Source organism: Dermacentor andersoni, chromosome 2 (genome assembly GCF_023375885.2).
Source record: "Dermacentor andersoni chromosome 2, qqDerAnde1_hic_scaffold, whole genome shotgun sequence".
Taxonomy (NCBI): Eukaryota; Metazoa; Arthropoda; class Arachnida; order Ixodida; family Ixodidae; genus Dermacentor; species Dermacentor andersoni.
Window position 1 is genome coordinate 60,456,105 of NC_092815.1, and position 24,736 is coordinate 60,480,840.

At 44.6% G+C, this 24,736-nt stretch overlaps 3 protein-coding genes across 5 annotated transcripts in view; 2 read left to right on the top strand and 1 right to left on the bottom strand.

Annotated features, from left to right (window-relative positions):
- LOC126542223 (uncharacterized) overlaps nt 1-24,736 on the top strand; it is a 90,584-nt gene that overhangs the window by 28,214 nt on the left and 37,634 nt on the right. Inside the window, exon 6 of one of the 3 annotated variants that reach the window (XM_050189181.3) lies at nt 206-3,915. The exons of the other annotated variants lie outside the window; for them this stretch is intronic. Within the exon in view, the coding sequence (XP_050045138.1) occupies nt 206-596 (391 nt within the window). The 3' untranslated portion in view covers nt 597-3,915. Of the gene's footprint in view, nt 1-205; nt 3,916-24,736 lie in introns of those variants that run through there. 3 annotated transcript variants of the gene reach the window in all.
- On the top strand, nt 11,978-14,061 carry LOC126542222 (4-hydroxy-2-oxoglutarate aldolase, mitochondrial-like). Its single transcript, XM_050189180.3, has one exon. It carries the CDS (start codon nt 12,438-12,440, stop codon nt 13,431-13,433), a length of 996 nt encoding a protein of 331 aa, XP_050045137.1. The 5' UTR covers nt 11,978-12,437; the 3' UTR covers nt 13,434-14,061.
- On the bottom strand, nt 14,619-23,479 carry LOC126542172 (uncharacterized). The gene is made up of 7 exons (XM_050189113.3): nt 23,277-23,479; nt 21,840-22,075; nt 20,413-20,531; nt 19,202-19,322; nt 17,876-18,043; nt 16,441-16,563; nt 14,619-15,082 (listed from the first exon to the last, which is right to left on the bottom strand). Exons 1-7 carry the CDS (start codon nt 23,422-23,424, stop codon nt 14,891-14,893), a joined length of 1,107 nt encoding a protein of 368 aa, XP_050045070.2. The 5' UTR covers nt 23,425-23,479; the 3' UTR covers nt 14,619-14,890.

Sequence of the window (24,736 nt, forward strand, 5' to 3'; positions counted from 1 at the left end):
TGTATATACCCTCGTCTGCTGTCATTATTACTTCCATATAGTAAAAAAAAATGTTAGGATATTTTTCCAGTGTTTTGAATATTTTCGAGAAAAAAACCTGTTCTTTCTTTTTCATTGTTTCATGGCTTCAAAATTCCCCAGAAATTTTTCATCACTCTACATGGATGCAATGGTGATGCCATACATTTCACTACGGCTCTTGCAGAGCAAGTTCAGCAACTTCTACGACGCATGCATCACCCGTCTCACAGCAGAAGCAGTTTGCGACGCTCCCCAAGGCCTCTTCGGCTGCTGCTCGCCGGCAGGCATCGCGTAGTCTTCCAGCCAGCACGGTCCCTACGCCTAAGGGGTCCTGGGATGGGCTCGAATCGCGTTGCAGCACCGATTTCTCGCGCTGCACAGGCCTGTCGGAAAGCACGGATTTCTCCGAAGCCGGTAGTGTCGAGTCACGTCTTTCACCTTCGCACCTCTCGGATCATGAGGAGAAAATTCCTCTCTCCGTTCCACCCCTGCCTCCCACGTCCACTTCAGCCAGTGCTAATTCGGTGCCACCCAGAGCAGATGGCTTAGATCGTGATGAAGTAACGAGGCTGTGAATTTATTCCTCTGTACTTTAATTTGACTAAAGCTGCTGCTGTCTTGTGCAATGTTTTGACAGCAGTAGAGTCATTTCGGCAGGGCTGTGGTTTTCCAGCCTCTGCAGCAATTGTTTTAGCATTCATTTTTCCTGCAGTTTTATTCTCTGTTTGGGATCAATGATGATGAATTTGTACTGCGCCTTGGCTTCTATATATGGTGGCTCATAACGTAAGATGTCATGAAAATGCTGAGCATGCAAAGACACTGTAAACTGTAACACTGTCAGTCAGAATCGGGGGATGACTGGTTATGCTGTGGATATGACCACATTTTTAGTCTTTTCACATGTACTCGCTAATCTGTTATCAGTCCAACCACTGGTACTTACCTAATCATTGTCTATTTATTAGCTTTATGGGAGACCATTGTGATAAATAGAAACTGCATTAAAACTGGTTACTGGTCCCAAGTCCTTTCAGTAGGTGCTTAATCAAGTTGCAGTTGCAATATCAAAACTTAAGGCTTAACCTTGTTGACATTGCAAAGTTTGATCCTTTGGTCTCTCGAGTAATATCAAATGCAAACATGAAGTTTTTGTTTTTAGAACACAGGGAATATTTAGAACTTTCAACCTTACTTTTTCTAGTTCAGCCTAGTCTGGTAACGTGCTTATATATTTTGTACATTTATATATCCTTTTCTTTCTGTCCAACAGACCTATTGAATATGAACGAAATAGTGTGTGCTGTATGAATTTTGACCACAAACTTAATTAATGTAATGACTTTGCACCCATGCAACAAAGTGCAGTCTTTTTATGCCTCTCTCTTATAGTGTACTTCAGTGCACTATCTGTACATAGTTAAAGTTGCCAACATATTCCAGTAGCTTGTTGATATTAAAGTATACTACTACATATAGCATGACTGATGCCACTTTCATTTATTCATTTTATGCTCCATTGTGGAGGTAGATGACTACATTGTTCACATTTAACCATGCAGTTGTCCGTGAATTTTTTTCTTATAATGAACAGTGCAAGGTATATTTTGAAAAATACAAACTCTCACACTAGGCACCAAGATCTCAAATGAACACAGAAATCAAATGTGTGATGTTGTTGTGTATGTTTGTCTACCCTTATTGCATAAATATACTGATCTCTTATCAGTACCACTCACTGGCATCACTGCACCTTGCAGAGTATTTACAGTTTTAAAAGTAATCATTCTTGAGTCTTCTTCATCCTGCATACTTGAGTGCTTCTTGAGTAAAAGCTTCCTTTTTTTTTTCTTGCTTCTAAAGCAGCTCTGCTGCTCTTTTATAATGATATGATTGCTGTTTGCCTGCTTTGTCCTTAACTTCCATGTTTTCGCTCGAGTACTGATTAGCGCTTGAAGTGGCTGCTTGTTTTCGTTTCAGTTTCAGTCAGAATGACACTTATTTTGGTTGTTTGCTGCACGTTACCAATGCATCGCCAGCTCCAAGTCACAGCGTATGTTATTTTACCACCTACCTTGAGTCATGCTTTGCAAGGAGTTGTTAAGTTTGTTGAATGCCACTATATACTGCAAGATTTACATCTACAAATAATTGTGATGTCACAGCAATTGCAATGGTCTAGTTGCCATGTGCTAGCGGTTATAGTCCAGCATGTAAATGGCGCCTCTTTGAATGAAAGTTTGTTGGCGCCTCGCCATATTATGCACATCACTTCTGCGCTGTTTGGAACAAACCAGTGCTAGTGTGTTGATGGAAATGGGGTTGGCAGTTCACTGCCAGAGTGGCATTAATTCTTTGCATTCAGCTTGTTTTTAAGCATGCACAACCTTTTCTTTCACCTGGTGCTAGCTTGTAAAAGAAGCCCCACAGTCGTGTTTGGTGGCGCAATGGCCAACTTGGCAGCATGTCATTCATTGGAGCGTTCTTAAGCTCTGCTAGCTTGTCATCAATCTCACACCCTTATGTATGTCATGTTTTGTTTATCAAATCTGATCACATTACAGTGCACTTTGATTAAATGCACTCTGCGCACAACTTGGGTGTTCAGTTTCTGAACATTTTCGTAACATTCGCCTAATTTTTACTTCAAGGTAGCTGCTCCCATGTTAGTTGGATATTGCAAGATTTGCAACAGTTAACTCTTGTCATGAATCAAAATGTGTGAACTTGGGTGACTTTTTTGCTTGGTTCATCTTGTACTTTGGCTAGTGTCTCTCATGAACTTGGATAATGTTCACATCCCTGCAATGTCATCAGAGCTCTGTGTTGCGCCCTGCTCTTTTTTTTCTATAAGAGTGGTAAATGTATGCTTGCTAGAGAGATTAGCGTGTGCTTAGGTTTTTATCATTTTCTCCCATGTGATATGAAACGTATACATATCTATTTACATTTGAGTTCATATTTATATTAGGATTTTTTAAAGTAGCTTATTTTGTGTATCATCTTGTCACGTCCTATTGGCCACAGTTTTCTGCATGATCTTGTTTGTACTGTGTTGTGACAAGCTGGTGTGGTTTTCCTGGGATTGTCCTGGCCAGTGCAAGTTGAGATGATTCCTGTTCAATCTACTTGCTTCATTATTTGTACTTTCACGCATTTGATTTACTGCTTGATACTTAATTTTCATGGCTCTGTATACTACTGCTAAAGCATATTGTTAGTTTTTTTTTTGTTCTTTTCTACATTATTTTTCTCGCATTTGTATGTGCAAAAAGTATCTAGTCTTGCATTGCCATTAATGTTTTCCTTTTAAAACTAGAAGCATTCTTGGCTGTTGTTACATTAATATTACCTTAATGTAATGCTGTGTCCAAAAGTTTTAACTGGTGTGGGTTCTGTGCAAAACCTAAATTTCCATGCATTTTGTACCTGTAGCTTGGTAAAACACTTCCCATCCTGCGCACCTAGGCTGCAGAAATGTGCAGCTCTTGGCAAGATCCCACACCCCGTAAACTTTTGATTTCAGTAGCACATGACAACAGACAGAACAGCTGTCTATCGGTGCTGTTTTCTTCAATACCCATTCCAAAGACGGAATGTTAAAGCTGGTCTGAGGTTGTTGGAGATAGTATCTCACTCAAAGCAAATGCAAAGAGGGAAACAAGGAAATGGCCCATGTAATGCAAGTGCTTGTTTCATTACTGGCATTCAAAACCCAAGTAGGACACCGTGGCTGCTTATTGCTGCTATCTTTGATGTTGAAGTCTGGATGTGTTATTTCTGATGGTGGAAATAAGGTCACAGATAAGGTATAGTACTTGCAATGTGTACTGATGCTGAGCACATTTTTTTAGTTTTGTTAATACCTATTAATAAACAATACTGGAAACGAGATGGGCTGTTTCTTTTCCTTCACCTGAATAATGTTCCTTATTGTGTGTAAATGTTATTTAATTTGCTTTTTTTCTGTGGGAGAGAGAGAGAGAGAGAGAAACAACTTTATTCGGTCCACTATAGATGTAAGCAAGCTCCACGTCACCTGGCTAGGCCCACTCGGGGACGAAAAATATTTTTTTGCTTACAAGCGTTCTGTTGAGCCAATGAATTGCCATTCTGTTAACATTCTGCTGGAGTGCAGAAGGGCATGTAGAAATGGCAATGGGAACAGTGAGCAGTGTGTAGAAGGCAGAAATAAATACTTGTACGGGACAATGACACATCCAAACAGACAGTGTTGATTTAATGCAGCTGACTTTAGGGCCTGTATGCAAGACAGGAACTAGGTGCTTAAAGGAGGCCTGAACCACTTTTTATCGATGTGGAGAAAGGCATACGAAGTGAAAATCGGCTGTACTTATATGTGTATTCAGCAGAAGTGGAGTTACTGGCAGTCAAATACGGCTTCCGCTGTGCTCCCGTTCCTTCTTCAATGCCTTGCACTGCGAAGGCTACGGTACAGTGGGGCGTGCCTATAATGCTCTGCCTTGCAAATGTCACCGTGGCGCGCAGTTCAAATTTCATTTTGGATGTTAACGTAGATGCTACAACTCCCTCCTTTGGTGCCTACGACACGCTAAACATAAGCCAAACGTGGTTGTCCTTAGCGAGCCGCACTGCACTTAGCCAGTGGACTCGTGGCGGCACCCTGCAGTGGCTGCGGTATCTACGCCATGTAGCCAACCGCAGCTTGATGTCAGTTATTGGCCAATAGCAGCCGTCTAAGGGAATAACAAAATAGTGCGTCCGATGATGAAATAGTGCATATAGAAGAGAGTGAGGACGGGTCCTTCTGTTGAAAAAAGTGTTTGAGAGAAAGGTGACTCCGTGATCCGCTTGCGAGCTCCATGCACCGGGTATGACAGCAAAACTTGGCCAAGATATTCGCAGCAGCATATGCTTCCCGTGGACTATGCTATTTCACCAAGCCCGAGGGGTGGTTCAGGGCTACTTTAACAGTGTAGCTATCCTTTCCTATAAAATTAAATGGTTCAAATCTTCTCATGGCTACACTTATTCAATCTACAGCCAAGCTTGCTCTGCTCAGAAGGACCAGGAATCGTGCGTGTTTCCTACGGCATACAGCACTCATGTCTCATTGGCAAACTGGTCGGTGTATGTCAATGCAGTACGTGTCCATGTGTCTCCTTGTGATTTGACATATTGAAAAAAGGACAATATTTTGCAGTGCTCCTCTGAGGCACACACTATTGCTGCAACATGATTTTATACATTGGCACCACCTATGTTTGCTGCAGTCATGTACTTGCATCTTATGTACATGCCTACTGTCATATCATTGTTACTGCATCCTGCTTGCCTTTGAGTACTGTAAGAAAGCTATGGAACCCAACTTTTACAAGCAATGCAATCATTTCAAGGTGACTGCCACATGCTCAGGTGTCCTATTCACGTATGCTATACCGAAATTTAAAAAAAAGTTATGCATGTGCACTAACACCATTGTAGTCTACGTGAAGCGAACCTTTCATGGAGCAGTTAAATTTTTTTTGAGACTATGTTATGCATACCAGCATCTTTATTGTCATCCTGTGCAATGTGTAATGCCATCAAATGCTTGCGTTTATACACACAGGTCACAATTTTAATGTCGTCCGAAGTTTTTTTATGCTCTACACCATTCACATCATCATCATCAGCCTGGCTGCGCCCAGTGCAGGGCAAAGGCCTCTCCCATACTTCTCCAACTACCCCGGTCATGTGCTAATTGTGGCCATGTTGTCCCTGCAAACTTCTGCACCATTCATGCAAACTGCACCATTCACAAGCTATGCTAAAATGCAAGCAGCAGTCCATGCACATTCTAGTGCTGATCATAATGTTGCTGGTTCAATTTCCTACCACAGCAGCCACAATACACTGGAAATAGGGTGAGAAAATGTCATTGTACTCTTTTTTTGCCCATATACAGTGCAACTTCGCACATACATTCTTATAAAAAAAAACGAGATAAAATGTACTAACCGAGGAAACGTACGATCTGAAGTGACAAAAAAAATTCGGCAGACTCAACCGAAGTTGACAGTACACCATGTGAAGTGTTGCGCTAATCGTCGCAGCACGAGACGCGCGTTGTGCTTTTTCCGCTTTGGCAAGCTTACGCTTGCGCTCATCGAATTCGGCCTGGGTCAGCAGGTTCTTCGAGCGAGGCAATTTGGCGGGATGTTTTGACGTGCCCACTGGGCGCGAATCGTTGCGGCAAGAGACGGCGACTCGCGTCGAGCTGGTGGGGCTTGGGCGACCCGAGACGCACGTTGCCGTTTTTCTATTGTGTCGCGACGGGAAACCGAAACGAAATCGAGCTGGTGGGTGACGCCGGCCTACGGTGCCGCCACAGCGAAACGTGACTCGCTTCGAGCCGCCTGCAGCACGGAACGGCGGTGCGTTCGCGTTATCGCTTATTAATTAAAAGCGTGCAGTACGCAGCAGTATGCTCGAATCGGCACTCAGCCCCACGCGCTGTGAAACGTAGGTAAATATGCTAATCGCAATAGTGTTGGCAGCCATAGTTCTGAATGCGGCGTGCGACGACCCGGGAGGAGATTTGCTGGTACTGGAATAGGAATGGTGCGCGCCTGCGTTCTCGCGTGAGACGGGCGAGCCCAAATTAGCTTGTCCGGTTTTCGGGTAAATGCAGGCGGATGAGGCGTTGGACGGAGGCGTAAACGGGAGCGACCTGCACGGTGCAGCTAGCTGGTGGCGCAGAGCTCAAACAGAGCAAACACAGCTAATATTGCCTTAATAAAGTGTATTCTACTTGGCTGCTGGTGTAAATTTTTGGCACTGGCGTAATCGTGTTGCTGCCAAAAATTTACACCCGCAGCAAAGTAAAATACACTTGGTTACTGCAATATTAGCCGTGTTTGTATGGTTGAGCTCGGCGCCACCAGGTGGCTGCACCGTGCAGGACGCTCCCATTTACGCCTCCGCCCCGTCCGCCTGCGTTTACCCGAATACCGGACAAGCTAAACCTCTCTAGTATTGCGGGGAAGCTGCTGCGGAAGGCGGCTACGTTTGTCGATCGCGGGCGCTTCGCGCTCCTTGTTTGCATGTGATCAAGCGGCAGGAAAGGTTATCATACGATCGCAGTTTGGCGATGTACTGAACGTTCGTGCCGAATTATCGTGTATTTCGGGAACGTATGAGCCGGAAAAAGGGTAATTGTATTGGGTAATTTTTTTATGTTCTCGGTCGCCATCGTTGATGCCGGGAAATCGCACGCAGCGGGGTCGTATTAACGAGGTTCTACTGTATCAGTGTAGCAAATTTGGCGGAGCAAACACAAGTGCTTGTTTTTGTCCATCCCTCTCTTCTGCACTGATATGTAGCACCATTTCCCCAAACCACTGCCTTATTGAGCCATTGTACTGGTATTGTAGTGCGTACAAAAAAATACTAGGTGGCCAAATTTATTCAAGCCCCTCCACTGCAGCAAGGCCTAGAGCCTAGGCATATGGTGCCCTCAGTCCAAGACATTTTAGCAGAGCTTTTTGTTATATCTTTTTTTTTCATTAGTCTCGAAGCTGTTTGCTTCGAGATCCTGAGGATGTATATAAAATATAAACAATATGAAACTGCAGGGATTGCAATAGAGCTCGCACACGCATGAACAGGTGCAAAGGAAAACTGGGAATACTTCCATCGGTGATGTCAATAGCTGTCATGGTTCTTCCATTATATATATATATATATATATATATATATATATATTGAACGGAAGGCACGGCCTGCATGGTGCAGCCACCTGGTGGCGCCGAGCTCAACCACACAAACACGTACGGCTAATATTGCAGTAACCAACTGTATTTTACTTTGCTGCGGGTGTTATTTTTTTTTTTTTTTTTTTTTTTTGGAAGCAACACGATTACGCCATGGTCGGTGACGACCGATGGAAACAATTCCTATATGCGACGCGGACATAGATAACGGCGACAAAATCCGCGCGTATGGAAAAGGCGAAAGCGTGTGCGAAGATGCTAGAAAGCACGTAGATCGTATCGGATACGCGCGTTTACGAACGTCAGATTCACGTGTTCGAACACGTAGTTCGGAGATTTCTGTCCAAACGAAGTAGGCTGCACAGGCACAAAAACGGACGGCGACGAACTTTGCACGCGCGCTCGCGGTAGTTTCCGGCTGGTCTTCCACAGAGCCGAACGGCGCTTAACGACCGTCAGCACTATCGGTACGCGTGATATCGGGACCGATCACCGATGAGCCAGCCGACGAATGGCAAGCTTTCTGCGACGGCTTGGGGCCGTTGAGTATATATCAACCACGGCGAATTTTCGTAACTACCACAGGCACTCGCTAGACAGCGTCACGGCCTTTGCTACAAAATCATCTGATGCCAGCCGCTTGGGTAGGGCTGCGAACTGCACATCTTAGTTCAAAGGTACTAAGGTAGCAACATTCTTATTACGCAATAATAGTTGACTCCTGAGCGTATGCGGAAGCTAGTTTTCTTGCACAATACTTATAAAGCATTAAACATTGTGTGAAGTTTTCTGGTATTCGATTCGATATTCTGCTTTTTATTCTTATTTTTTTGTCTGGGTTCAATGTCATTAAAAATTCACTCCCCTAGAAACAGTGCTAGCTACAAGACCGCAGAAAGACTACTAAAGAATGCAGCACAGGTGTTTCGTCTTCGTGCGGTCGCTAGAGCGAGAGCTGCTAATTCGAACGTTCACGCACGTATTTTGCTCTTGAAATCACTTTTCCGATGCAGTTTTTCATTGTGCCACTCCCACTGCTGTGGCCCACAGTTTATGGAGCTTTCCTAAGCGGAATTTATGCTTGATGTAGCTGGCTTGACGTTGACGGAACATATTGCAAGGGCTTCCGCAAAGACAGTAGAACTCGCATAGTAATCAGGGATTGTAAAGTAGGGATCAGTGGTAGCAACCGAACGGCACGTACAGGTAGAAATTACCATCTGAAACTCTACACCCGATGTAGACCCAAACAGGAAATAGAAATGTGATAAAGGAAATTGCAATGGTGATGTATATATAGGTAAAGCAATGGAGATACCCTTATAAAACATGACCAAAATCTGCCCGACAACAATCTAAAGGCTTCCCAATTGATTGGATTTATTTATTTATTTATTTATTTATTTATTTATTTATTCATTTATTACAATACCCTCGGGGCCAACAGGGGCGTTACAGAGAGGGTGGGTGGAAAAAAAAGTACAAGCAAAAATCATAATGCAGATGCATGTTCAATGATATGTTTGATGATGGCTGTCTTGAAGGACGGCGTGTCTTCAATGCAGGCAATAAGAGGCGGAAGGTCTGCGCTAGTCTTGGGTAAGAAAAATATTAAAAAAGCACATTCGTTTTGCAGCTAGGGATGGCAACTTTAGGCGGATGATCAACACGTGATTATATATATATATATATATATATATATATATATATATATATATATATATATATATATATATATGATGGCATTGAAGAAAAAATTCCTGTTTTATTGTCTGGCTATGAAAGAAGATGCTCTGGAAAAGACTAAGGCGTGCAATTTTTCTACGAACTGCAAGATTAGTTAAACCAAGTTTAAGGTTTCATTAAAGAAACACTAGCTGCGCGAGAATAATTCGAAAGGATGAAGCGAGCTGAGCGATTCTGAACAGATTCTATAGCCGCTATTGAAGCGAGTTGTACGGGGTTCCACATTAATGATGCATATTCTAGCTTAGGCCATATTAGTGTTTGCTACAAAAGTAACTTCAGATGGAATGGAGCCTGAGGGAAGCTTCTGCACATGTAGCGAAGGGCGCGGTTCGCATTTTTAGTGACATATTCGATGTGCATGCGCTAGGATAAGTTGTTAGTAATGTTAACATTAATATATTTATAAGATGGGACACTCTCTAGTGAAACTCCGTTAATCTTGTAATCGAACGTTTTGGACGGATTAGATTGGCGTGAGATGGACATAACTTTACACTTAGACGGGTTGAGAACCATACACCATCACTCACACCAATACGTTGTCAAGATCATACTGAAGGGCGCAACTATCGCTAGGGTCATTTATTGCACGAAAAAGAACACAGTCATCAGCAAAAAGGTTAAGGGAAGAGTTAATTCCAATCGGAAGGTCATTAATATAAATCAGAAAGAGTAAAGGACCCAAAACAGAACCTTGGGGAACACCATACGTTACGGCACATGGAGATGATAACGAGTCGTTAGCTGATACAAACCGAGAGTGGTTAGTCAAGAAAATTTTTTTTTCTTTGTGCCTTCAATAAATTTTCTCCCTTTCATGCATGTTCCATTTCCTTCGTGCTTGTATATGTTTAGTGTGCAGTGCTTCAATTGGTAGTATGCATTTGTTCCGTTTCATTGCTGAATTGTATTGTCTTTGTGCGAGTCGCTTCTGGGCAACAATTTTCGAAGATTTCTGCTGAGCAAGAGGTCCCGACTTAATTCGCAACCACTGCCGCCGCGTTCCGATGGGACGAATGCAAAAACGCCACATTACCGCGAACTTTGGGCTCAAGGACTTCATCATCATCATCATCATCATCATCATCAGCCTAGTTACGCCCACTGCAGGGCAAAGGCCTCTCCCATACTTCTCCAACTGCCCCGGTCATGTACTAATTGTGGCCATGTTGTCCCTGCAAACGTCTTAATGTCATCTGCCCACCTAACTTTCTGCCGCCCCCTGCTACGCTTCCCTTCTCTTGGAATCCAGTCCGTAGCTCTTAGTGACCATCGGTTATCTTCCCTCCTCATTACACGTCCGGCCCATGCCCATTTCTTTTTCTTGATTTCAACTAAGATGTCGTTTACCCGCGTTTGTTGCCTCACCCAATCTGCTCTTTTCTTATCCCTTAACGTTACACCCATCATTCTTCTTTCCATAGCTCGTTGCGTCGTTCTCAATTTCAGCAGAACCCTTTTCGTAAGCCTCCAGGTTTCTGCCCCATATGTGAGTACTGGTAACACACAGCTGTTGTACACTTTCCTTTTGAGGGATAGTGGCAACCTACTGTTCATGATTTGAGAATGCCTGCCAAACGCACCCCAACCCATTCTTATTCTTCTGGTTATTTCAGTCTCATGATCCGGATCCGTGGTCACTACCTGCCCTAAGTAGATGTATTCCCTTACCACTTCCAGTGTTTCGCTACCTATCGTAAACTGCTGTTCTCTTCCGAGACTGTTAAACAGTACTTTAGTTTTCTGCAGATTAATTTTCAGACCCACCCTTCTGCTTTGTCTCTCCAGGTCAGTGAGCATGCATTGCAATTGGTCTCCTGAGTTACTAAGCAAGGCAATATCATCAGCGAATCGCAAGTTGCTAAGGCATTCTCCATCAACTTTTATCCCCAATTCTTCCCACTCCAGGCCTCTGAATACCTCCTGTAAACATGCTGTGAATAGCATTGGAGATATCGTATCTCCCTGTCTGACGCCTTTCTTTATAGGGATTTTGTTGCTTTCTTTGTGGAGGACTACGGTGGCTGTGGAGCCGCTATAGATATCTTCCAGTATTTTTACATATGGCTCATCTACACCCTGATTCCGTAATGCCTCCATGACTGCTGAGGTTTCGACTGAATCAAACGCTTTCTCGTAATCAATGAAAGCTATATATAAGGGTTGGTTATATTCTGCACATTTCTCTATCACTTGATTGATAGTGTGAATATGGTCTATTGTTGAGTAGCCTTTACGGAATCCTGCCTGGTCCTTTGGTTGACAGAAGTCTAAGGTGTTCCTGATTCTATTTGCGATTACCTTAGTAAATACTTTGTAGGCAACGGACAGTAAGCTGATCGGTCTATAATTTTTCAAGTCTTTGGCGTGTTTGGCGTCTTTGGCGTCCCCTTTCCATAAGAAAGGGGACGCCAAAGACGCCAAACACGCCAAGGACTTCCAGCTGGTCAAAAAATTATTTCTGGCCAAGCGCGATTTTCTTGCTCACACTTGCGCTGCTTGTTCTGTCGTGCCGCACATTTATTGCTACACAAAACCGACTACACAGTCCAGCATCACGAGTCGCCTAGTGGCCTATACTTTCACGGAGTCGCGGCATACGTCGACGGGAAATAAGTTCACAAAGAAGCGTGCGTCAAAAGATAGGCTTATCTGGCACCATTTTACGCCACACGGTGCCAAATTACACTGATATTTATTACAGGAGGGGAGGAGCCGAGCAAGGAATCCATTCCTACTTCCGCGCCTCCTCTCGGACGCTATCTCTAGTATCCAAGTCGTGAAGCGGGGGTACATGGGGCCCTGACTACAGCGGCACTACTGATAGCCGGAGAAGCCACAAGTCGTGTCCGCTACTCGGCAAGTTTCTCACTGCGCGCACAAGAGTTTAGTGGTGTAATAGGTGCTCACCGTGCAGCCTGGTGCAGCACCATGCTCGCAAAATTTTCACGCTCTGTGCATCTGTGTTTTGTTCGATCGCTTGACGGGTTTTGTATCAACGCGCTGCGGCGAGCGTCTCAAGGAAAGTGTCTCGACATCTCTGGCATTTACCCGCCAATTACGACTCCCTTCGATGCCAGGTCGGGTCGCGTGTCATACGAGAAGCTCGAGCAGAACTTGAAGCGCTGGTCTTCACTGCCGTTTCGCGGTCTTGTCGTGCACGGTTCCACTGGCGAGTGTGTACTCCTCACGGTCGACGAGCGACTCGAGATCGTCCGCCGAGTGAAATCTTCGCTGCCCGACGACAAGCTCCTCATCGTGGGCGCGGGTCAGGAGTCTACGCAGGCCACAGTCGAATTTGCGGCGCATTCCGCGAAGGCTGGCGCGTCCGCCGTGCTTGTCGTTACGCCCTGTTTCTACAAAGGACGCATGACAGCCGAGGCCCTCGAGAAGCACTTCGCCTGGGTGGCCGACGAGAGTCCGGTGCCCGTAATTCTCTACAGTGTGCCCGGCAACACGGGCGTCGACCTGCCTGCCGACGTGGCGATACGTTTGTCGGCTCACCCGAACGTGATCGGCATGAAAGACAGCGGAGGAGAGATCGCCAAAATCGGCTACATAGTGCACAAAACGAGACAGTGCGGCTTTCAAGTGTTGGCCGGCTCCGCTGGCTTCCTGCTGCCGTCACTACAAGTCGGCGCTGTCGGCGGCGTGTGCGCTCTGGCCAACACACTCGGCGCCGAGGTCTGCCGCCTGCAGGAGTTGCACGAAAGGGGAGACGGGACGGAGGCGCGTAACTTGCAGCACCGACTGATTGCGCCCAACACCGCCGTGACAAAGCGGTTCGGCATTGCGGGAGTGAAGACGTCCATGGAATGGTTTGGGTTCTACGGAGGGCCGGTTAGGTCGCCCCTTTTACCGCTTACCGAGGGCGAACGGTCTGAATTGAGGAATATATTCAGGGAAGAAGGATTTCTGAACCCGTAGACAGTGCGTGTTGCAGTGCGGAATGCGCCGGCTCGTGTGAAATGTCGCGAAGACTGCTATTATTGTTGCGTTGCACGCATGAACATGTATTTGTCGATTTGTATTCTGCGCTTGAAAAGAAATATGTGAAAATATTTTGGAGAGATAAAACGGAACCAGCCGCCTTAATAAGGTATGACTGCATTTAAAGTAGTACAGAAGTTGAGGCTTTTCGTCCCAATGTCACCATCGAAATGGTGCTGCCGCATTCCGAAAAGTGGCTATATTTAAAGAAAGGCACAGGTACTGCGTAGGAGCTTGTATCGTAAGGATAGAGAATAATATAGACAGGGAAAGGGGGATTTGACTACCCTGCTGACACTGATAGCAATCATAGATGTATTTCGCCTATGACGATCTTGAGCTGGCAGGCTGAAACGTAGTGAAATTAAGGTAACAAAGTAAGGACATAGTGTAGTTAATCCTAAAACAGACATAAAATATAGAGATCTGGTGACGTCGTCGGCTTGTATAAGTGTTCTAGATATGGTTACAAGACTATGTCAAGTGTAAAGTCAGTACTAGGTTAGGTATTCTTCTTCTTATTATTATTATTATGTTATATGAAATATATGTAAATAAGACTATTCACTTCATGGTGCTAGGTGATAATACTTGCTTTTAAGCTGAAGACACAAAACAGTATTCAAGAGAACTCATGCCTGCGATCGCATTCCACACTAAGGCCTATAACAAAAAATTGAAAAGCCATTGTTATGCAAGGAGCCCGTCGTTACGGTTTAAGCTTAGCTCGGGGCCAACTTCGATGCCGCCTATTCAAGTACCTGTAAAACGCACAAACGCTTTTCTGCGATAACAGGCGGATAATAATTACATTTTTTGCAATTGATAGAGAAGGTAAATTCTATGGTGACTGCTGGAAGCGGAACATTGATTTAGGGCCTCATTTTTTTTTACTAAGATTGCTGAAAATCAACTTTGTAAAACATAGAAGCGCGAAGTTTACAAATCCGTAACTCTGCACCAAGAACAGATATCGCAGTTCTGTAAACTGCATCCGTTAGAAAATTCAAAGCGGACAAATTTGATATATTAATATCTTGCGTGAATTTGTTACGATGTCTATTAGTGTCTTGCAAAACCTCGTACTCACATTCAGTGGTGTACATCAATGTTGTGCACTTTAGCTGTGCCATTAGATGGAAGTTTCAGAATTGTGATGCAATTTTTCACTGTTGTCAGAGTTGCAAACATTCTAGTTTCGTTTTCTGAAAATTTGCGACATTGTGCAATTTTTATTTAAAAAAAAAGTTGACATAAACAAAGAAACTGCTTCCAATAGTCACTAGAGAGTTACTTATTCTTTTAAGTGCAACCAACCTCATCAAATTCGGCGCAGCTGTCACTTAGAAAAAGCTACACTGAACTACGTAATCAGCGCTCGATCATAGCGGCAGTCAGATGGCAGCTGGTTTATTCTGGTCCTCGTTGATTTGCCTTAGCCTCAACATGGCGTCTTTGAGATGTTTCAGCCTCCGGTACCGGTACGTGGCACCGCACTTTCTCGCTTCGTCGGCGTCGATGTCGAACATGGCAACTCCGGTTCCCGTGTTCCCGTGGGCTCTCATGTGAGAAAACGCCAGCTGCAGCTGTGGGTGACAAGACCCGGAATTTAAATTGTGGGGCTGACGTTTGCACGGTTACTGTGCTGGCGTCATGCACGGCATAGGAAACAATTGACCGGATGCGCGTGTATAGCAACAATGACGCATAGTAATGAACTTTTGGTAATATCGAAAGCAAGCAATGCAAGTATATGCACAAATTTAATTTGGATTGGCTCACAGATTGATCATGCGTCGCTTACACTTCGCAGCTGTCGTTTTGCAGAAAAGAGAGAGAGAGAAAAGAAAAACCAAGAACCAGGCAGCACACGCGCTAGTTCTTAATTGGCACTTCTTAAACTGCGTGCCGCCCCTGCGTATTATGTGCCTGTATTTGTTTTTCGGACCTTAAATGTCCTCAAGGTATACCTTTTTGTAGTTTTTTTTTTTGCCTGGGGTCCATTCCCTAATTTAATGGGACAAATGAAGGATCATATCAATCATTCATATGTTGAGGTCACCGTTATAACTATAGTTATAGTTATCGCGTTGTGTATATACGACGCGATAAAGAAAAACCCCAAGTCGCATGCATCATCGAGGTACAATTGAAACTAGAGTAGGAACATCTTAAACGCAGGTTACATAATATGTGGACGATGCGCAGTAAATTATTGATAATAATGCTTTACTATAAAATAATAAAAATAGAGTGTCTGTATTGCTACCTGGGTAACAAAGCTGCATGCACGTTTTCTTGGAGCCGCAACGTCATACATGCGGACGGACATTTACATAAGCATTCCATGACTAGAGCATGGACATAAGCACCGATACTTACTTGTCGCTGACCGGCAAATTATGACGTCACATGTCATAACGCAAAGGCTTTGTTTGCCTTGTTGGTGGTGTTGCGGCGAAAATGTCTAGAGATTACTGCTCTTTCAAGGAACGTTGCTATATGGAGTGAAATTTCGGGTGCCGATAAGTTTCATTAAGGGCAAAACTTCCGATGAACTAGGGTATACTAAAGTTCAGTACTGTTACTGATCCGGTAAAGTCAGAATGCTATAATCGTTACATATGAGTTTTATTTCAAAAACCTAAGCTAGAACAAAACTTTGGCTAGAAATAACTACTTCCGATTCGCGTAATCCGAGTCAATCCTGCGCAAATTGAGCCACTAGTAGTTTACCGCCTACTAGGCCGAGCCTCTTCGCTTTGTCAAAAATGCGCAATGAGATTCATTCGCAGCCGCTTATCTGCTTCACGATAGTGAACGTAAGCTACAGCTAAATTTTGATCTTTCTGCCGGCAGACAGCTGCGAGAGCGATCGCCGCCAGAACAGCGAAGGCAGCAGCAACAAACAGCAGAAGCATATATGTGAAGGCAAAATGCCAACCTTTCTTGATATGGATTCTTGGGTTTCGTAGGTCCTCCAGGTTCTGTCGGTTTCTCTGTAGTCGTAGTGTATCCCGACCTTCTTTCCCTTCGTACCTACCGTGAAGTTGACCCCTTTGCAAACCTGTAACGGAAAGAATGTCTGAAGTGCAATTTTAAGTGAACGTGTATAAGCGGCGCAATGACACACCAGCTTTCTGTTTGAGACCAGGCTACATGCACGTTCCGCTAGCAGGCAACGGCGATCCGCAAGAAGACGCAGACGGAAGTCTTTGAAGTGTGTGGTCGTTCTACGTGCCGTTTTGAAGTCATGCGTGAGGTGCATAATATATACATGAAGTGGTCATCTTTTTGCAGTTTCATTTCCCGTTTTCTTTATTAAGAACGTAAAACTTATCGTTAATTTAGCCGTCACCTGTAAGTAAGTAAAAGAACCTGTAAGTTCCTTTTTGTGTTCCTTCGCTTCAATGTCTGTTCGCTTCATACGATTGTTACTATGAGAACCGAGCCCCACGATTACCCTTAATCTTCTTGCTTATTGTACGTAGCGGGGGCTTTGACTTTGGCACCCTTTGATGTCAGGTAGAATACAAGGGTTTATTGGTCAAGTGCGTGCGCCTGTGATCACTCACTATGTGGTGTCCGCGGCGGTTTAATGGGTGTTCCATATGCGCCTCAATAGACGCGAATGGTGCTATAGGTAAAGCTCCTGGGCTATAGGTTATAAGAACGTGTACCTAACTACTCGAGTAAGTGGACAGAAAGTCAGGCAGGCACCGACTGTTGCTGGGAAGGCGTAAATAAATTTTGCGATCAATTATGGATTACATTTGTATAAAAACCATCACATTATTCTAGCCACGTGTTCTCAAGAATGCAGCGTTGTGCCACTGGTAGTGAAGCTGTCATTTAATTTTAGCTTCTAAATCTGAATGCAGAGTGTACGTTGGCCGTAACACTGTTGCTCGCAGCCTTTATTAAGACTATATTCTATAGCGTGAACCACTAAAGCTATTCTATTTTTGTTCTGGTCGTCGTAATTTGACAACCTGTATAGTTTCACCTCACCAAGTTCTGAAGGGCATTCGGATAGCAGATTTCTTAACAACGTATATACGTCGTCTGAATGCGCCGCAAGGAGCTGGCTCTCGGATCCTAACGAAGAGTTCGCAATTTGCCTGCACGTGAATTCCCAAGATTCGTGCTTTCGTATTACCAGGATCGCGCTACGCTTGATGTTTGTGTAATATTTCCTGTGAAACCGTGAGATCGTCTAGCGTGTTATGTGGCACAGAACGAGTGCTTTGAAAGTAAGCAGCAAAAGATAATAAATACTGGGATAACGTAACGTATTGTCACGCAGAATAGTTGTTTGCAAAGTAAAGGATAAAGCTAAAGCCGATCATCCAGCGGTGACTGTCTTCGCGCTCACTCACGTCGTTCATCGAGAAAACCTGGCACCGCGCACACTGCAGGTTGGTCCAGCCATCGATGTTCTTTGCCGTCTTCTTGGTGATGGTGAACGAGAAGACTGCCGCCGTGAAGGACACGACGTGGTGAATGTCGTACCGGTTAATCACGCGCTTCATGCGCAGGGCGTCTTTCTGCATCAGATAGAAAGAGAGAGAAATAGGGAGACGGAGAGGAGCAGTTGTTAATCGAAATGCGCGCGCGATTTCCTGCGCCATCTCGCTGGTTGAAAATAGCTGGCTTCAAGGCTTCAAGCACGGTGAGGTCAGCACTTAATGACGCCGAGAAAAAAAAAGGGGGGGGGGGTGAAATAAATTCAATGGCTGAGGAACGTTCCATGTGTAGCAGAGGGCAAACGACGTTCGATCATTGGTGCAAAACACAGCCGCACACTGTGCCACTTCACCCATAAATAGTCGCGCGTCCATGCCTGCATCTTCGTTGTGATCAAGGGACACGTACAGGGCCCGGAACGTCACGTTATTATCTTTTTTAAAAATTGTATTTTATCCTAGGCGAGTATACGTTTTTTGCACTACAGTATGTTTCCTCGTCAGACGAGCCTTCGTTAAACACTTGGCTATGTTAGTGGCGTGCTGTATTTTTCTAAAATAAAGAAAAATGATTTTGAACGTCCCAGGCAAACTCAAGGGCTCTGAGAGACGCCGTATATGTGCGCGTTTCAGCGTTTTAATTTCGATCACCTGATGTTCTTTTTTAACGTGCACTCAAAGCAAGGTAGGCGAGAGCTTTTGCATCCAGCTCCAAATGGAATGTGGCCTCTGCAGGCATGTTGTGCTGAATAAGCCCGTTCTCTTCAGGTCACCGAGGCTGCAACGTTGCGCTGGGTCAGTTCTTAAGAGGCAGGCAATTTTGGAACATTCAAGCGCTGATGACTCTTCACTTACTGCCAGAATAACACAGATGTCCCCTTCCTTCAGATTCATATACAAGTTTGTTTCATTAGTCGTACATATATGCAGTAGATGTTATACAGAAAGAGGTCCCACAGTTAATAACTGCAGCGGTAACCACCCGTGCCTAACGTTAACGCCCTTAGTAGCCACTAAACTCAGCTTTTGTTGTCACTTCAAAAATGGCTGAAGTTTTTATCTAAAGATATTAATCTCGAAGATATGAAATTTGACAAAGAAGGTAGTTACTGTGAGTGTAGTCATTGTCAAAAGAAGTAGCGATAAACAGCGTTTGCCCTAATGGAGGACACTGGTTCTGTGAAAAGCACTCCCTGTGCGAAACACAAGGTTTTCCATAGACGGCCGCTATAGACTTACGATGCTGGCGATGTAGGAGTTGTTGGTGTCCTCGTACTTCCAGAAGCTCGAAGGCAGCACCCGGCAGGGCTTGGCCTTCGTGTTTGTGAGATGGCTGACAAACACTGTTGGGTACTCGTGTCTGCAACGTTAAGAGACGCCAGCGGTTGTTTCTTTATATCTACAAGTGCAAAAAAAAAATGATGGTTTCTTGGATGCTTCATATACACTTATATAGCATTCGCCTGTAAACACGTACGGCAATTCTGTATTCTGCCCCAGAAAGCATCATAGAGCTGGATCACAGGGGGCAAAACATGACGGTGCGACAACTGTCGTAAATGCATAATTTACGTGCAGTTAATGCTACCCAGATAACGAAAAGCAATAGACTGGGGCACGAGGAGCAACGTATGGTGTCCCGTTGATCTTGGCCACTTGACTTTACCGTACTCCGTTTCATAGATAACAGTCAACGCTGTGGAAGCTGCGCAAGAAGTTCGGTCAGGATAAGTTATCACTCCGCGCGTTCCGTCCACGCTTCGCTGCGCGCCAACCGCGTTCACAAGCGCGAGCATGCACGTGAGGCTCCTGGCGACAGGTTGCAAATGAAAAAAAAAAAAAAAAAAAAAAACGCCCGAAAGGAACATCAACAACAACAAAAAGAAAATTCCCCAGCCCGTTCGCCCTGCGAATAAGGACGAGCAGCGAAGTTACGGTTTTTCTCAATCGACGCATCTATGCATACAGCTTGTTTCAGCTAACTTTACCCATAGTTTAAGATATGCCATGCACTCTAAGACGACGCGACCAAATGCATGTCGCTCACTTTTGTCTGCAGTTTGTCATGCTATTTCTTGTATTTTGCTTAATTAGATAATGAGTCGAGAATAATTGACCAACTTCTGAAGCAATGAAGTTAGGCGAAAAATTCCAATTAGAAGGTTGTAGAGCACTTTGCAAAACGTCCGATTAGACAGTTTCTAACTTACTGTCTATTAAGTATAAGCGTTTTTCAGCTTACTGCGGATGCCCGCGAGATATTAAAAAAAAATACCAAGTGACATACCCGCTTGCGCGCCGTGATTGCAGCGCTCCCAAACTGTCAGCGTACAAAATGCCTGGAAATTCGTGCTCATGTGAAGCATTTATATGCCTTCGCCCTAGGAAAATGCCGTTAAAGAAGGAAAGTTGGCAAGGCGAGAAGCCGCTGAAGAGAGGAGGTGGCGTACACGGTGTCGTAAAGTTGGTTGGCAAAGGTGCTCCTGTCCTCTCCTTTGGGCGCGAGAGCAGCGATGATGAAGAAGCTGTAGGCAGACTTGTCCAGCTTCTTCACGACGACATCCATGCGCTGCGAGTAGACGGCAAATGTTGTGGAAGCCGTAGAGAGAGGAAAAAAAATACAGGATTCAATTCCCTTTTTGTTTTCTCTCGCCTAGGTGGCGCGGCTGTGAGTAAAAATGTTGTCACTTGACGACTCATGATACACTAGTATATATAGGTGACACCAGCATCTTTTTCACTGCTATATCTCCTTACGTGTGATATGCGAAGGACTTCCCATGCACGGAAAGATTAAGGACCTGACTTGGTTCACAGTAATCGATTAGTGTGGTCCGAGCGCTGTTTCATCGCTTATGTCCCATTGGAGGTGTAGGCAAAAAAAAAAAAAAAAAAAAGATTAAAAGGTAAGCGCTTTCTCTTTAAAAAAAATTGACATCGGAAGAAAACGCATAGGCTCGGATAAGACTCGCAGGAACGCCACAGTTCTGATTTGTTGCATGTGACATGCGTTGGTGTGCAGATATGGCAGCAGGAGACGGAGTGCGGACTCTGGCCACTGCTATACGCTGCAATACCATTAACTCGCGCGTCTGAATTGTTTTTCCTTTTGTTTCGCCGCATGCGCGATGTTATTGTGAAATATGATCACGATATCACTCCGTATCTACCACTGTCGTACAGTCTTTCCTGGAGCTGTGGCAACAAGTCAGGCAGCATCCGCACTGATATCGTTAGAAATCCAGCGTTTGCTTGCGTAGACGGGTTCGACGACGACCACCGGCCACTGTCGCCGCCGCACTTCCTCGTTTAAAAAGTTGGCGCTCGAGCGATTCACTTGTGAGCTCTTTGTGCACTGCAGCCAGCTGGCTTCCGTTTCGCTAACTCCACGCGACAAACTCTGACTGAAGGCCTTAACTTAAAACTGGGACAAACAAAGCGTTATGTCGACGGATCAACTTCCTCTAAAGCATTGCGCAGTCACGGCTTGCCTATTACGCTCAACACGTGCCAGATCAGTGCAATAGAAAAGCACGAATGTGCGCGCTTCCAGAAACTTATTTTCCCGTAAGTTGTGTGTTCCCTTGTGTATGCAATTAGGCCTTGAATTTACTATCTCCCCCCCCCCCCCCCCCCCCCCCTTCATGCTCGCATCGGGTGAAGGAGCCGGATTTAGCAATGTAAAATGTTTGGGCTAGTTGTTGGGTCGTCTTTAACAATGCTTACAGCGGAAGACTTCACGTGCACTAAAGAAAAGACTAGGACACAGCATAGTTAAAGAGCCGGATTTGTCTTTCTCTCTCCCTCCTTCTTTTTTTTCTTTCTTCAAGCTCCACGTTATAACTTTAGCGAAACCTGAGAAAAGGTGGTCGCGTACAGTGATGGTGTACTCGATGCGGCTTTGATGGTGCTTCAGGTAGGTTGTAATGTCCATGTTGAGGTAGGCCACACCGAAGCCCTTGATGTTTCCGTCAATGAAAGGCACGAATATCTCCCTGGGGTACATGTGCACGTACTTCTCTCCGTGAACCAAGAAGTCGCCTTCGAAGGACACGGCGAACTTCGTACGCTTCGCTTCTTTGGCTCGTTTCTTGAATTCTTTGTAGGTTACCACTGAAATGGGAGCATAGAACCAAATGTATGAAAAGAGTGGCGCAGATAAGCACGGATAATCAGGAACGAACGCTTGCAAGCCGGATTTATTAACATGTTATAAAGATGTTTTGCTTATAAATAAATAAATAAATAAATAAATAAATAAATAAATAGAACGAGAAGAAAGGCGGTTGGCCGAGGGGCCCGATTTTTATTAATCGTAATAATAAAAATCGGGCCCCTCGGTTAGCCCCCTTTCTTCTCGTTTATTACATAACGAGGGTCTCGAATTCGGCAACATTGGTGCCTTCAGGTAGCATGAGTGGGATTATTGACCAGTTGCCTTCACCCAGAAAAATCACGCACTCGTGACGCCTGCGGCAGAAAGGATGTTCCATATCCGCCGCCAAGGTTTGTGTGTGGTGGCGCTGGCTAACGCTCCCAACGTTAGTTCTAGCAGTAACACATAAATACCCGAGAAAGGGGAAGGAGAAACGGCGCCGCGGTAGCTCAATTGGTTAGAGCATCGCACGCGTAATGCGAAAACGTGGGATCGTTCCCCCACCTGCAGCAAGTTGTTTCTTCATCCACTTTCATTGCCATTACTTTATCGTTCTTTTAATTCAATTACTAAGTACAAGTAATTTCTCCTATGTTGTCCTTGGTGCCTTTGTAGGCTTATATAGTTTCTACTACTTGGCTGTTTCATGCCACCGTAAATTTTCTTTACTTAATTAGTTTTCGTCAAACTTTGCATATACAAACTGAAAACGTTGTTGGACTTGGTAACAGTTGCGCCGTGTCTATGAAATGCACTCTTTCTTTGTGCATTAGCACAACATACGGCGAGCACAAATTCTTTAAATTAACAAAAAGGATGCACAATAATTTTATGACTCAAAACAATAAGTATCCACGTGTTTCATAAAAATTCCTTCAGCGCCGGTAAAAAAATGATTTTAGCAGTAACATCGCCCAAACAAACTTTCAAATTAGGATCTCAATAAATTCGAGTAATATGTTTCCATAAACAACATTTCTACAAGCAGGCAGGTTAAATTGATTCAGCATATGCTCTCTTATTCCGTGTAGGTATTGGCAGTTTTGCTTAACGGAAGTGGTTCTATGGAATATTCATTTTTCAAAAATGTGATTTGGTGCCCCCTATAGAATCGAAAAACTTCCAGCCTTGCGCAGCCTGTGACGTCATCGCCCTTACCGTTTCCTACTGGACGCTTGATGACTGTCACGTTGGTCGGGTTCTTGCTGCTTTTCGTGCTGACGCTGACCGCACTGTAGATCATGTAATCGCAGAGCCCGTCCTCTGGCAAGGCAGGAGATGTCTTCATCCTGCCCGTGACGCACATCAGAGACGTCGGTACTGTGCGAAGGAGTTGCGTCAGTTAAACCAAACTTTCATTCTCGTTGGAAGCACCGAAATTGTGTTCTATATATCACTATAAGAGAATCGACATTTGGGCGAGTTGGTACTGGTTGCACATTTTGAAGGGGCAGTGCAAGATGACAAAGACAAAAGGCAGGAAACACACAGGACAGCGCTGGACACACAACTAACTTTAATTTTAGAAGGCATACAGAAAAGTAAACACTACAACCTATTCCCACGTGCTCTCCCATCGATGGAGTCATTATCAGTGTACAGGCAAAACGCAAAACCCTGTAATCTAATGCTACACCATGGGGCGGTTTAAAAATTCAAATTCACTGTCATACAAATTTAATGAAGGCATGCTTACACAACGCGATCCTTTTTTTCGTGTATAGCAGGTTTCAATAATCCCCCTCGTAGTCTGATTGCTACGCGCGGAAAGTATTGTGGTGTCTTCAAAGATTGGGAGCACACGCATGCTCAGAGCAAAGCCGTGCGACATGTGAGTAGGCATTACCGGTTAGCGAGCGCCTATGCGCTGACAATCTAACGTTCAGGAATCGACTTGATGGCCGATTTAGACGTGACCGCAGGAAAATGGAAGCTCGTAAACAACTCCCATTAGCAGTGCTGCTTAACAGTGCAGCCTTTCCCAACATGAGTGGAGGCAGCCTGTGCAAACTTCCTATCAATCTTACCGCAAAGTGTGATCATCTTGTGAGGGGCTCTTAGGGGCATCTTGTTTACTGCGGTCACGTCTATATCGGCCAAACAGGTTGATGCCTGTTCGAACATTAGATTGTAAGAGCGTAGGCGCTCGCTAATGGGTAAGGCCTACTCACATGTCGCGCGGCATTGCTCTGAGCACGGGTGCACTCCAATCTATGAAGACACCACAATACTTTCCGCGCATAGCAGCCAGACTACGAGGGAGCTTATTGAGGCCTACTTTATCAGGAAGAAGAAAATCGCGTTGTGTAAGCATGCCTTCATTAATTTTGCATGGCAGTGAATTTGAATTTTTACACTGCCTCAATAGTGTAGCGTTAAATTATAGGGTTTTGAGTTTTACCTGTGCACTCATAATGACGCCATCGATGGGGGAGCACGTGGGTCTAGGTTGTAGCATTTAAGTTTGTGTATGCCTCCTAATAGAGTTAGTTGTGAGTTCAGCGCTGTCCTGTGTGTTTCCTGCCTCTTGTCTTTGTCGTCTGGCCGTCGTGTTCCCTTTTGTCGTCCCTTCAATATCTTTTATATAACCTTGAAATAAAATTTACCCTCCCCTCCCC

Bases quoted from the DNA above. Each gene is read 5' to 3' on its own strand.
- LOC126542172 (XM_050189113.3), bottom strand. From the start codon at position 23,424: ATGTGCGTCACGGGCAGGATGAAGACATCTCCTGCCTTGCCAGAGGAC. The intron at 18,044-19,201 runs GTAAGTCTATAG...TATCTGATGCAG, and splicing joins ACTCCTACATCGCCAGCATC to AAAGACGCCCTGCGCATGAA. The intron at 15,083-16,440 runs GTTGGCATTTTG...TGTCACCCACAG, and splicing joins AAGAATCCATATCAAGAAAG to CTGCAGCTGGCGTTTTCTCA.
- LOC126542222 (XM_050189180.3), top strand. From the start codon at position 12,438: ATGCTCGCAAAATTTTCACGCTCTGTGCATCTGTGTTTTGTTCGATCG.